General features: G+C 44.8%; 1 protein-coding gene across 1 annotated transcript in view; it reads left to right on the top strand.

Annotated features, from left to right (window-relative positions):
• sfrp5 (secreted frizzled-related protein 5) overlaps positions 1-12,695 on the top strand; it is a 79,350-nt gene that overhangs the window by 23,201 nt on the left and 43,454 nt on the right. The window contains exon 2 of the mRNA XM_043712995.2: positions 7,257-7,334. Within this exon, the coding sequence (XP_043568930.2) occupies positions 7,257-7,334 (78 nt within the window). The remainder of the gene's footprint in view (positions 1-7,256; positions 7,335-12,695) is intronic.

The following is a 12,695-nucleotide window of genomic DNA, read 5'->3' on the forward strand; positions in this document are numbered from 1 at the left end:
CTCTGCCCTGAAGCTCTTCAACCATGTACTTCCTGCTCCTCGGATGTTGCCTGACCTGCTGTGATTTTCCAGCTCCACTCTAATCTAGACTCTAATCTCCAGCATCTTCAGTTCTCACTTAGGCCTGCCTGATTCCTGAGATGGCTGGGCTATCCTATACACTTTGGAGAATAGAAGAATGAGAGGTGAGTTCCTAAAAACGTTCCCGGTCGCTGAACAACATGAACATCGATGAGAAAGCTAGGAAGTTCGTGTGACATGGCCAGTGAGAACCTCCTTGCTGTCGAGAGAACAAAAGTCCCACTTTCTGAGCAAGTGAAGAACAGTGATGAGATTTTCATTAGTAAAAGGCCTATTTGAACACATGCATCAATATCCTCATTATTTATCACCTCACCTCGTTGTACAGTTTCCCATTCTCCTGCCCTCAGGATAGTAACTAGATGGTGACAATCCCCGGCATGACATTCCAAACGGTAACCTGGCAATTCAGACTCATCCCTTGCTGCTCCTGATCTCCATCAGTCACCAGCAACATTCCCTCTCAGCTGTGTGGCTGTGCCCACGTACAGTCACTCTGATGTTCCACAAGTCATCAACATCTCAGGTCACCCTCCCCATGGCCAGTGCCCCCCGTCTGGTAGGACCTCTAAGTGTATGTTCACAACTTGAGCTGCCAATTACCCTCTATCTAACACATCTGGGGTAACAGGCAGGTACCCCGCTGGGCTTTAAAAATAACTCCAGCACCAGGAATCCCAGGGCTTCCCGCAGCGGCCCAGATGTCTGCCTGTGGCCAGTGGGAGATCACGAGTGGTCACCATCAGGGGCAGGATGCAACCGATAATATGGGGAACTGAGGAAAGTAGCACAAAAAGTCTGGAGGACAGAACCCTCTATGATATTCATCAAAAATGTCACAGTCAATTTCTGGTAAGATTCAGCCCTCACAAACCTTCCAAGGGATAGGCAGTGCAGATGGAGAGAGAATGTTTCCTCTGAGAGTTGGGGTCTAGAACAAGAGCACACTGTCTCAGACTGAGACTAGATTAGATTAGATTAGATTAGATTCCCTACAGTGTGGAAACAGGTCCTTCGGCCCAACAAGTCCACACTGACCCTCCGAAGAGCAACCCACCCAGACCCATTTCCCTCTGACTAATGCACCTAACACTATGGGCAATTTAGCATGGCCAATTCACCTAACCTGCACATCTTTGGACTGTGGGAGGAAACCGGAGTACCCGGAGGAAACCCACGCAGACACAGGGAGAATGTGCAAACTCCACAGAGACAGTTGCCTGAGGTGGGAATTGAACCTGTGTGCCTGGTGCTGTGAGGCAGCAGTGCTAACCACTGAGCCACCGTGTTGCCCCATGAATCTAGAGAACTCTCTGCTCCAAAAGTCTGGTTATTAATGACGTCAAAGCTGTTGGGGATAATGTGTGAAGATGGCGTTGAGGTGAATGACCCGCCATGATCTAAAATTTGAGAGCAGACTCAAGCGACTGGATGGCCTACTCCTGCTCCCATGTCCCCGTGATTGTCATCTGGAGTATGGTCTCTGGTGCAGTGGAGTAAGTAAGGAAACCAATAGGGATACTTCAACATTGTTTCTATAGAATCCCAGCAGCACAAAAAGAGGCCATTCAGCTCAATGAGTCTGCACCAACTCTGTAAGGAGCATCCCACCCAGACTCAGCCTATCCCCATAATCTTGCATTTACCCACCTAGCCTGCACACTGCAGACAATTTAGCATGGCCAATTCACCCACCGTGCAGACCTTTGGACTGTGGGGGGAAGCCCATGCAGACACAGGGACAATGTGCAAACACCGAGGATGGAATCAAACTCGGGGTCCCTGAAGCTGTGAGGCAGCAGTGCTGACCACTGAGCTACCGTACCTGTCTACTGTGCTACATGAGTAATCCCAAATCCCAGACAAATGCTCCAGAGAAGCAAGTTCAAATCCCACCATTGCAGCTGGGGGCAATTAAATACAACTAATTTAATAAACCTAGAATAAAAAAAAACAAGTCTCAGTAATGGAGACTGTCTAGATTGTTGTAAAATTTGATCTGGTTCACGAATTCACTGGTTCAGGGTAGGAAATCTGCCATCCTTATCCATTCCTGGCTGACATATGGCTCCCAAATCTACAGTAAAGTGGCTGAGTCTTAACCAGCCTCTGAAATGGCCCTCCAGCCACTCAGATTCAAGAACAGTTTCTTCCCCGCTGTTATCAGACTTTGGAATGGAGCTCTCAAACGTTAATTCTCGTCCCTCTCTCTCGCTCTCCCTCTCTCTCTCTCTTTCTTTCTCTGCACCTTCTCTGCGGTTGCAACACTGTATTCTGCACTCTGTTTTGCTACCCCGATTAACTTTGTATGGTACAATCTGCCTGTAATCAAAGACCCCTCCCACCCCGGTTATAATCTCTACCAACCTCTCCCATCGGGCAGAAGGTACAAAAAAGCTTAAACGCATGAACCGACAGATTCAAGGACAGCTTCTTCCCCGCTGTTATTAGACTTCTCAAGTTTTAAATGTAATGTTGATCTCAGTCTAAGTGCACATTCTCTGCAGCCGTAACATTATAACCCGCGCTGTGCTCTATTACCCGAAAGCATTTTGTATGGTGTGATCTGCCTGTGCTGTATGCAAGACAAAACTTTTCACTGTATCTCGGTTGTTGTGTCAAATCAATCAACCGATCAGTTAAAACAAAAATCTGCAAATCAATCAGCCGCATTCTCTGAGATGGCTCACCATAAACCTCTCGAGGGTAAATCAGGGCAGGGCAATAAATGTGGGTTCTTGCCAGCAAATCCTGAATCCTGAGGATAAAAAGGAAAATCAGTTTTTATCCAGCAAATCCAGCAAATTCTGCTTATTTTTGGTTGAGGGAATGCACTACTGGCCAAGTCACCAGGGAGAGATTTATCAATGTCCTTCTTTGAAATTATGGCTGTTGGATCTCATATACCACCTGAGAGGACAGGCAGGGCCTGCTGGGAAATCAGGAGGGCAAAAAGGGGACATCAGGTAGCTTTGGCAAATACAGTTAAGAAGAATCCAAAGGATTTTTGCAAATACATTAAGGGAGATAATAGGGCCCCTCAAAAATCAGTAAGGCAGCCTTTGGGTGGAGCCACAGGAGAATCGGGGAGATACTAAATGAGTATTATGCACTCAGTGTGGAAAAGGACATGGAAGATATGGAATGTAGAAAAATAGATGGTGACATTTTGAAAAATGTCCATATTCAGACGAGAAGGTGCTGGATTTCTTGAAATGCATAAAAGCGGATAAATCCCCCGGAACCTGATCAGGCATACTCCGGAACTCTGTGGGAAGCTAGAGAAGTGATTTCTGGGCCCATTGCTGAGATATATATGTTATCGATAGTTACAGGTGAGGTGCCGAAAGACTGGAGGTTGGCTAACGTGGTGCCAATGTTTAAGAAGTGTGGTAAGGACAAACCAGGGAACTATAGACCAGTGAGCCTGATGTTGGTGATGGGCAAGTTGTGAGAGAGAATCCTGAGGGACAGGATGTGCATAAATTTGGAAAGGCAAGGACTGATTAGGGACAGTCAGCATGGCTTTGTGCGTGGGAAATCATGTCTCACAAACTTGATTGAGTCTTTTGAGGAAGTAACAAAGTGGATTGATGAGGGCAGAGCGGTGGACGTGATCTATACGGACTTCAGTAAGATGTTCGACAAGGTTCCCCATGGGAGACTGGTAAGCAAGGTTAGATCACATGGAATATAGGGAGAACTAGCCATTTGGATACAGAACTGGCTCAAAGGTAGAAGACAGAGGATGATGGAGGAGGGTGGTTTTTCAGACTGGAGGCTTGTGACCAGTGGAGTGCCACAAGGATCAGTGCTGGGTTGACTACTTTTCATCATTTATATAAATGATTTGGATGCGAGCATAAGAGGTACAGTTAGTAACTTTGCAGATGGCACCAAAATTGGAGGTGTAGTGGACAGCGGAGAAGGTTACCTCAGATTACAATGGGATCTTGATCAGATGGGCCAATGGGCTGAGAAGTGGCAGATAGAGTTTAATTCAGATAAATGCGAGGTGCTGCATTTTGGGAAAGCAAATCTCAGCAGGACTTATACACTTAATGGTAAGGTCCTAGGGAGTGTTGCAGAACAAAGAGACCTTGGAGTGCAGGTTCATAGCTCCTTGAAAGTGGAGTCGCAGATAGATAGGATAGTGAAGTAGGTGTTTGGTATGTTTTCCTTTATTGGTCAGAGCATTGAGTACATGAGTTGGGAGGTCATGTTGTGGCTGTACAGGACATTGGTTAGGCCACTGTGTGCAATCTGGTCTCCTTCCTATCAGAAAGATATTGTGAAACTTGAAAAGGTTCAGAAAAGATTTACAAGGATGTTGCCAGGGTTGGAGGGTTTGAGCTATAGGGAGAGGCTGAACAGGCTGGGGCTGTTTTCCCTGGAGCATCAGAAGCTGAGGGGTGACCTTATAGAGGTTTATAAAATCATGAGGGGCATGGATAGGATAAATAGACAAAGTCTTTTCCCTGGTGTGGGGGAGTTAAAACTAGAGGGCATAGGTTTAGGGTGAGAGGGGAAAGATATAAAAGAGACCTAAGGGGCAACTTTTTCATCCAGAGGGTGTTACGTGAATGGGAAGAGCTGCCAGAGGATGTGGTGGAGGCTGGTACAATTGCAGCATTTAAGAGGCATTTGGATGGGTATATGAATAGGAAGGGTTTGGAGGGATATGGGCCGGGTGCTGGCAGGTGGGACTAGATTGAGTGGGATATCTGGTCAGCATGGACGGGTTGGACCAAAAGGTCTGTTTCCGTGCTGTACATCTCTATGACTCTCTGATTCTATAACATCATCTAAATGCAATTTATCTTCACTTGGAACTGCCACTACATGCTTTCTGTGTACCGAGAGAACATTTCATCTGACAGTTATCAAAGGTCAGAGCTAATATTATTGCCATGAAGTAATTTAATTTAGTGAGATTTAAGATAACAATGTTTTAATATTTGAATTAAGCTCAATTTAATTAAGTCCTGCAGATATCATCTAAGGCTTTGCTAGAATTTAAAGGATCTAAGATATTCAGTCCTTTTCTTGTAAGCTTGAATTCAGTCTGAGATTATAAACCCACTGTTTTACTTGTTTTCTCTCTCCTTCAGTTTTATTTTGCAGGCCCCAAAATTGTTTGTTTCCCGGTTAATGGGTATTTGGGGAAATGGGAGGAAGGAAATAGGAGGAGAGACAGAGAAAGGGCAGGTTGCTACTCCCATCTCCCAGACTGCATTGGCTTAGTCGATAGACTAGAGGAATAAAGTGGAAAACCAAGGGAATTTCCCTGCTATTCAATGGTGAGCATTAATATGACAAGTCCCTCCCATTCCTGACTTACTTTGGTTCCAGCATCCCTGTCAACTCCGATTTAAAACCCTCATGCTCACCCTTGAACGTTTCCCTCTATCTCAATTATCCTCATCATCTCTGTTACCTCCATCAGTTTGACAACTCTCAAACTATCTCCAACTCTGGCCTTTCAAAACTGATCACCTGCTTCTGTCACTCAGGCAATCCCTCTATCATCCAGTCTCCCATTCCGGAATTCTCCACCTAAACTTCTTGACTTTCTTCCCGTCGTTAGACTGCTCTCCAAAACCCACTTCTTTGATCAGGTTTTTGGGCAGCAGTCCTTATCTGGCTCAGTGTTAAAGATTGTCTTGATAATATCCCATGAAGCACCTTCAGATGTGTTTGGATGCCAAGCTGAGTGAATGTTGGAATGTTGGGATGTGCTATGTTTGGGATGAGGTGCTAACCCAAGGTTCTATCTTCTCTGCCCGGTCTATGTCAACGATCCTGAGTCATTATTTTAAAGAATTTTGGGTTAAGAGAGTAGATTTCGCCCCAGTATGCTGGTCAATACTTGTACCTCAAACAACATCACAAAACATAGGTCATCATCATAGAATTTTACAGGCCATTCAACCCATCATGTCTGTACTGGCTTGACTTTAAAAGACTACCGAAAGACTTCAAAAGTTTCCTGAAGAAGGGCTAATGCCCGAAACGTCGATTCTCCTGTTCCTTGGATGCTGCCTGACCTGCTGCGCTTTTCCAGCAACACATTTCCATCTCTGATCTCCAGCATCTGCAGACCTCACTTTCTCTTCAAAAGACTACCGGTGACTGTAAAGCATGTCATATAAATGCAAGTCTTTCTATTAAATGCAATGTTTTGCATCAGGGTTTATGCTCTGACGGAGTATAAAACACCAGCATTGACTAGTTGGGCTGAATGGCCTGTTTCTGTGCTGCAAATTCAATGTAATTCCTGAACCGTTCAAGAGCTGCAGTTAGACTGTCTGAGGAAATGCTGAACTCATCCTGCTTGGTTCCAGAGTCTTGTTGTTTCCCAAGTCTGGTATCCAGGGTGCGTGGTCCAAGTCTGGACACCAAAAGGGCAGGCTGAGGGAGCCCTGCATCTACATCATGTCTTTTGAAAATAGTTTGGTTCACAGGATGTCGGCACGGCCAGGATTGAGGGTGGGACAGTGGCTCAGTGGTTAGCACAGCTGCCTCACAGCACCAGGGACCCACCCTCAGACAAATGTCTGTGTGCAGTTTGCACATTCTCCCTGTGTCTACATAGGTTTCCTCTAGTTTCCTCTAGTTTCCTCCCACAATCCAAAGATGTGCAGATTAGGCAAATTGGCTAATCCCGTAGTATTCAGGGATGTTTGGATTAGGTGTATTGGTCAGGAGTAAATATAGAGCTAGATAATGGGTCTGAGTGGGATACTCTTCAGAGGATCGGTGTGGATTGGTTGGGCTGAAGGGTCTGTTTCCACACTGTAGGGATTCTAAGTTGTTGCCTGTCCTTAATTTACCTCAAAAATGTAGTAGTAAGCCACCATCTTGAACCGCTGTGGTCAATAAGTAAATCATCCTGTAAGTACACCCGCGGTGCTATTAGGATAGGAGTTTGGGGATTTTGACCCAGCAATAGTGAAGGAATGCCAACATATTTCCAAGGTAGGGTGGGGTATGGTTTAGAGGGGAACTTGCAGGTGGTGGTTTTCCATGTATCTGGGAGGTCGGTGATGGGGATGGAGAGCACTGGTGAAACAATGAATAAACCAGATTGATGTGGTTTTAATGCTTGACTATAATCCCCAAGTCAGAAATGAAGATCCTTAACCTTCTCGATTTTGTCTGTTCCCTCACTGCAGTCTCGAAGATTTGTCCTCCGTGTGACAATGAGATGAAAGCGGACATCATTCTGGAACACTTCTGTGCGAGTGAATTTGGTGAGTCCTTTGCCCAACCCGCTCCCAATCTTTCTTCACTCGGAGTGCGAACAGCAATGTCTGTGACAAACACCCACTGAATGTTCTAGCATCATCTAAACTCACTCATCCAATGGCTGAGAATTTTATTTTAGTACGAGCTCACAAGATATGGATGGCGATGGCTAAACCATCATTTATGGGTCATCCTAATTGCCCTGAGGGCATTTAAGAGTCAAACACATCACTGCGAGTCATGTGTAAGCTAGACCGGGTAAGGGTGACAGATTTCATTCCCTAAAGGAGCTTTACTGAACTAGATGAATTATTACAACAATTGACAATGGTTATATGGCTGACACGAGTAATGTGGGTGATTGGCCAGGGGGAATAAACTAATCCATTGAGGTTTATTCAGGTAGGTTTACACTGGCTGGCTGGATTGACAGTCAGGTAGGAACGTAAGGCCAGAGGACACAGGGAACACTGGCCTGGGCATTAGTCAGATATTGACCACATGTAGAATCTCAGAACTGTTACAGCACAGGAGGAGGCCATTTGGCCCATCATGCTTGCACCAGCTTTTCAAATGAGCATTACACTGCGCTCTGCATTGTCGTGTTGATCATGGCATTGACTTCCAGTTCTACCAGGCTTGGGCTGACAAGCAGCAAGTAACATTTATGCCACACAAATGCCAAGCAATGACTTCCGCCAATAAGAGACAATCTAACCACTGCCCCTTGACATTCAATGGAGTTACCGTCACTGACGCCTCCACTACCAACATCCTGGGGGTTACCATTGACCAGAAACTGGACTCACTGCATAAACACAATGGCTGCAAGTACAGGTCTGATGGTAGGAATACTGTGATGGGTAACTTAGTTCCTGTCTTCTCCAAGCCTGTCCACATCCACAAGGCACAAGTCAGGAGTGTGATGGAATTCTCCCCACTTGCCTGGCTGGGTGCAGCCACGACAACACTCAAGAAGCTTGACACTATCCAGGACAAAGCGGCTGTCTGGATTGACACCAAATCCTCAAGCATCCACTCCCTCCACTACTGACGTTCCACAGTAGCAGTGTGTATTATCTACAAGATGCACTGCAGAAATTACTAAGGCTCCTTTGACAGCACCTTCCAAACCCACAACCACTTCCAACTGGAAGGACAAGGGTAGCAGATACATGGGAACACCACCCCCTGCAAGTTCCCCTCCAAGCCACTCACCATCTTGACTTGAAAATATATTGCCATTCCTTCACGATCGTTGGGTCAAAATTCTGGAATTCTCTCCCTGACGGCATTGTGGGTCAACCCACAGCACAAGGACTGTAGCGGTTCAAGAAGGCAGCTCACCCCCACCTTCTCAAGGGGCAACTAGAGACAGGTAATAAATGTGGGGCCCAGCCAGTGATGCCCACATCCCATGAATGAATAAAATAAAATAATCAGTCTTTTGAGGCCCACACAACTGGTATGAAAATTAGTGGAAACGTTACTGGGATACATCTCCCAGGGAGCTTGGATACTTTATCCAACGTGTTACCTTATCCCCTCATCCTCACTCAGGCCACCGTCTGAGATGGTAAAATGGACCCTGCTTTATTCCTTTGGCTGTTCAATTTGCCTGCTCAAAGACACACGTTGCTGTGGAAACAGGTCTGTGAGGGAGTGGAATCATGGGGAGAAACTAGCTCATATCATTTTAACCTTTCCCCCCTGCCTAGTTCAAGAGGTCATCAAAAATCACAGCCAATGAAAAAAGTGCATCCAATGTTCATACAGATCATGATATATTTCCTTTTGGCGGTCCAGAAACCGAATATTCCGGAAAAGTGAAACATGTTACTGATGCTCTTCATCTTGCTGTAACCAGGAGAAATGCAAGAATGCCAAATTTACACCACATGAGAAAAAAAAAATGCTGATTGGTTAGTAATGTGACTCTAATTGGCCAATGGTTGGAGTGGAGAATGCAGTGAGATCCGTAGGCTTGTGAAGCTTCTGGATAATTCAGAAACAGCACAAAACCTGGACACATTCCCTTTGTTTGCGATTGAGTCCCTGAAGATGTACATATGTCACATCTGGAAAATGTAAGTGAGTCACGTTATAAGCTCGACTGATTACCTTCAATTGGGTGTCAGTGTGGTTATTAGCACACTTAGGATAGTTCAGTAATTGCTGTCCAGTTGCCATATTACATCTGATGGAAGATTGTTTTGGGAGAATGGGGTGATTTTCAAGTACAGGCCAGTTGAGTGTGGTCTGTGCTTTGTCTATAAACAAAGGATGGATCAGAATTTAACTTAGATGGTTTGTGTGTGCTATATGGAGATATAACTTGTTGTGATCAATTCAAATTTGGCATTTTTGTAATGGTCCTGATGACTGCAAGACTAAAAACTTTAGCAACATGTCTCTCTTTACAACAATGTCTCCTTCTGAACTCTGAGAAAATGATTGAGTTCAATGGAGAACTGATCTATGACTCTATGAAATCTGCAATCTATTTGTTATAGGACTGCTTAACTCGAAAGCTGTGTCAATGGTTAAGTGCTTTAAAAATGTTGATTTTAAATCAGCAAATTTCATCTTTGGTACATAATGGCCAAACCACTTCACAGCATTCCATTTCAGGGCTCTATATCTTACAGAAATAATCTTTATTTTAATTATTGGGGGAAAGTTAGTGTTGGAAATGAAAGCTGATTCTGCACCATGGGTCGTTTCATGTAAAAGCCAGTGTTAGGTCATTGCGAGTCTCTGAATAGTGTGGTTTGAGCCAGAATGATCAGAACTCCATGTGAAAATGGAACGCGAGGTTGGGAAGAGGCTCTAATCAAGGGATTGTTGCCAGCCTTCTGGGATTAGCCTGAAGACTTCAGCGATTAAAAGTCAGAATCCCGTGCATGAGAGAATCTGAGAGAAAAGTCATGGCATTAAAAACATAGGGTTCCTTCATTGACATGTTGCCAAATCCTCTTATCCTGCACTCATCAGGACAGATGCAAAACTGCCAAATTTCAAAAGATAAAACAGTTTTGAATGAGGAGAGGATGCTGATTGGATAACAAGTGGCTGAGGTATTGCCAAGGGGACACTTTAACCAATCAGATTCCACTTGCCTTTTTTGAATTTAAACAAACGCTTGCCACTTGATTGTCCTCTGGTGCATTCTCCTCGGCAATGCCTTGACCTATCAGAGTCCACTTGCCAAACAATCAGAATCATTCCATAAAAATTGCTGTTCCCTTTGAAATTTGGCATTCTTGCATCTGTCCTGATGAATGCGAGACAAAAAACATTCAATAGTATGTCCCTTTCTCAGCATTACACAAATACTATACTACCGAGTGACTGATGCACTGCTTTTGTTGATTACTTCAAAAACATTTGTTCATTAACGATACTTATGTCAGCTATGGTTCAGGCAGTGGTATTCTTGTCTCTGAGTTGAAAGGCTCTGGTCTGAAGTCTCACTTCACGGTTTTAGCACGACAGTCAAGTTGGATGCTCCATTGCAGTGCTGAGGAAGGGCCACACTGTCCGAGGTGATGACTTTCAGATGAAGCTTCAGACTGCAGCACCATCTACCTCCTTCCATTACAGTGAAAGATCCCATGGCACTATTTTCAACAGGATTATGGGAGCTCTCCCTGATAACCTTGCGGTTACTCAGGAAACCCAGCTGGAAAGGAACATCATTTACTACTGAACACTAGGTTTGAGCCACTACATGTGGTGCACATAGAATAGTCCCAGCCCCAGAGAGAGAGAGCTCTGCAGAGCAATTCCTGGGTCTGCATTTTTTATGTTTTCTAACCAACCTGTTCAGAGATGATATTATACCATTCTGGAGCAGGTGAGACTTGAACGTGACATTTTGTGATCTACAGATTGTGGCACTACCACTACATCACGTGGGTTCTCCCTCCATCCCTCCCTCCCTCCCTTCCTTCTTTCCTCACTTTCTTTCTTCCTCACTTTTTTCTCTTTCTTTCTCCCTCTCTTTCTCTATATCTCAACACTGTCATATTGATTTCTATCAGTCCCAATGGCCCCTCTCAAACTGACAACATGAACCTCACTGATATAATTTGTCCTCAGCCCAAACATAGTCCCAAAGCCAAGTTGAGTCAACTGGAGGTCAAAGGGGCAACAAGCAAGTTGATCACCATTCAATAAGATCCATCTTCTGAATTCCACATTCCCATTCCAGGCTCCTGACAAACCTCGATTCTGCTGCCTGATAAGGATCAATGCTACCAGGGTTTCCAAGTAATTGACAATCCGCCATTTGCATTGATGTAGCAGCTTTCATGACCTCACGAAACAATGTTATCCTTTAGAAATATAATCACATGCCTGTTTATTTGGGCGCACCAAGATCCCATGAAGAACGATAAGATAGAGCTCTGGTTTTGCAGATGTTAGGCAGGGGGTAGCTGCTGCCTGCTATTTGTGAACAGATGCTTTGCACATTCCACCCCAGTGCTTTAACAAGCAATACAGGCTCGGCAGCATCGGAGGAGCAAGAAAATTGACATTTTGGGCAAAAGCCCTTCATCAGGAATACTCCTGACCTGCTATGTTTTTCCAGCACAACACTCTTGACTCTAATCTCCAGCATCTGCAGTCCTCACTTTCATCTAAGCAATACAGGCTGTCATGGTACAGTAGTGAGGGAGCCCTGCATTGTTGATAAAGCTGTCTTCTGGATCAGTTGCGAAAACACTGTCCCATTTTCCCTCTGAAAAAGGTCTGCAGGTGCTATTTCAGAGAAAAGCAGAGGGAGGTTTTCCCCAGTGTCTTGACCAAAAACTATCCCTTGACTGACGTCAACAAGCAGCAGGTACTCTGGATATTTTTCCCATTGCTGTGTGTGGGATCCTGCTGTGACTCCAAGATTTCCAGCAGCACCCCACAGCTGCAAAAGGAAAACATCTGAGATGTCCTGAAGTCAACAAAGGTGCTATAAGAATGCAAGATTTCCCTTTCATATAAATCAAGGGCTTTGTTTTGCACTTTGTTTTCCAGGGCAGGAGATTTGTTCCTGCATTGGATCAAACGGAGGCTTTCTACCAGAGTGTAGCTACCTCCAATCTCAATAAGTCAGCTACTACATCTGTCCTTACTGGTATCCTTACTGCTTCTCCAGGGCAGGTCGACAGCTGGTGTCAAACTTTGACCTTACCCAACAAACCAGTGCTCATAGGAACATAGGGACATAGGAACAGAAGTTGGCCATTCAGCCCTTCAAGCTTGTCCCACCATTAAATGAGATCATGGCTGATCTGTGGCTTAACTCCATATACCTGCCTTTGGCCTGTATCCCTTAATAGTTTTAATTAAACTCAAACTACCCCACACAA

The sequence above is a fragment of the Chiloscyllium plagiosum genome, unplaced genomic scaffold (assembly GCF_037043375.1).
Source record: "Chiloscyllium plagiosum isolate Xiang-an unplaced genomic scaffold, Cpla_swu_hap1 HiC_scaffold_22, whole genome shotgun sequence".
NCBI lineage: Eukaryota > Metazoa > Chordata > Chondrichthyes > Orectolobiformes > Hemiscylliidae > Chiloscyllium > Chiloscyllium plagiosum.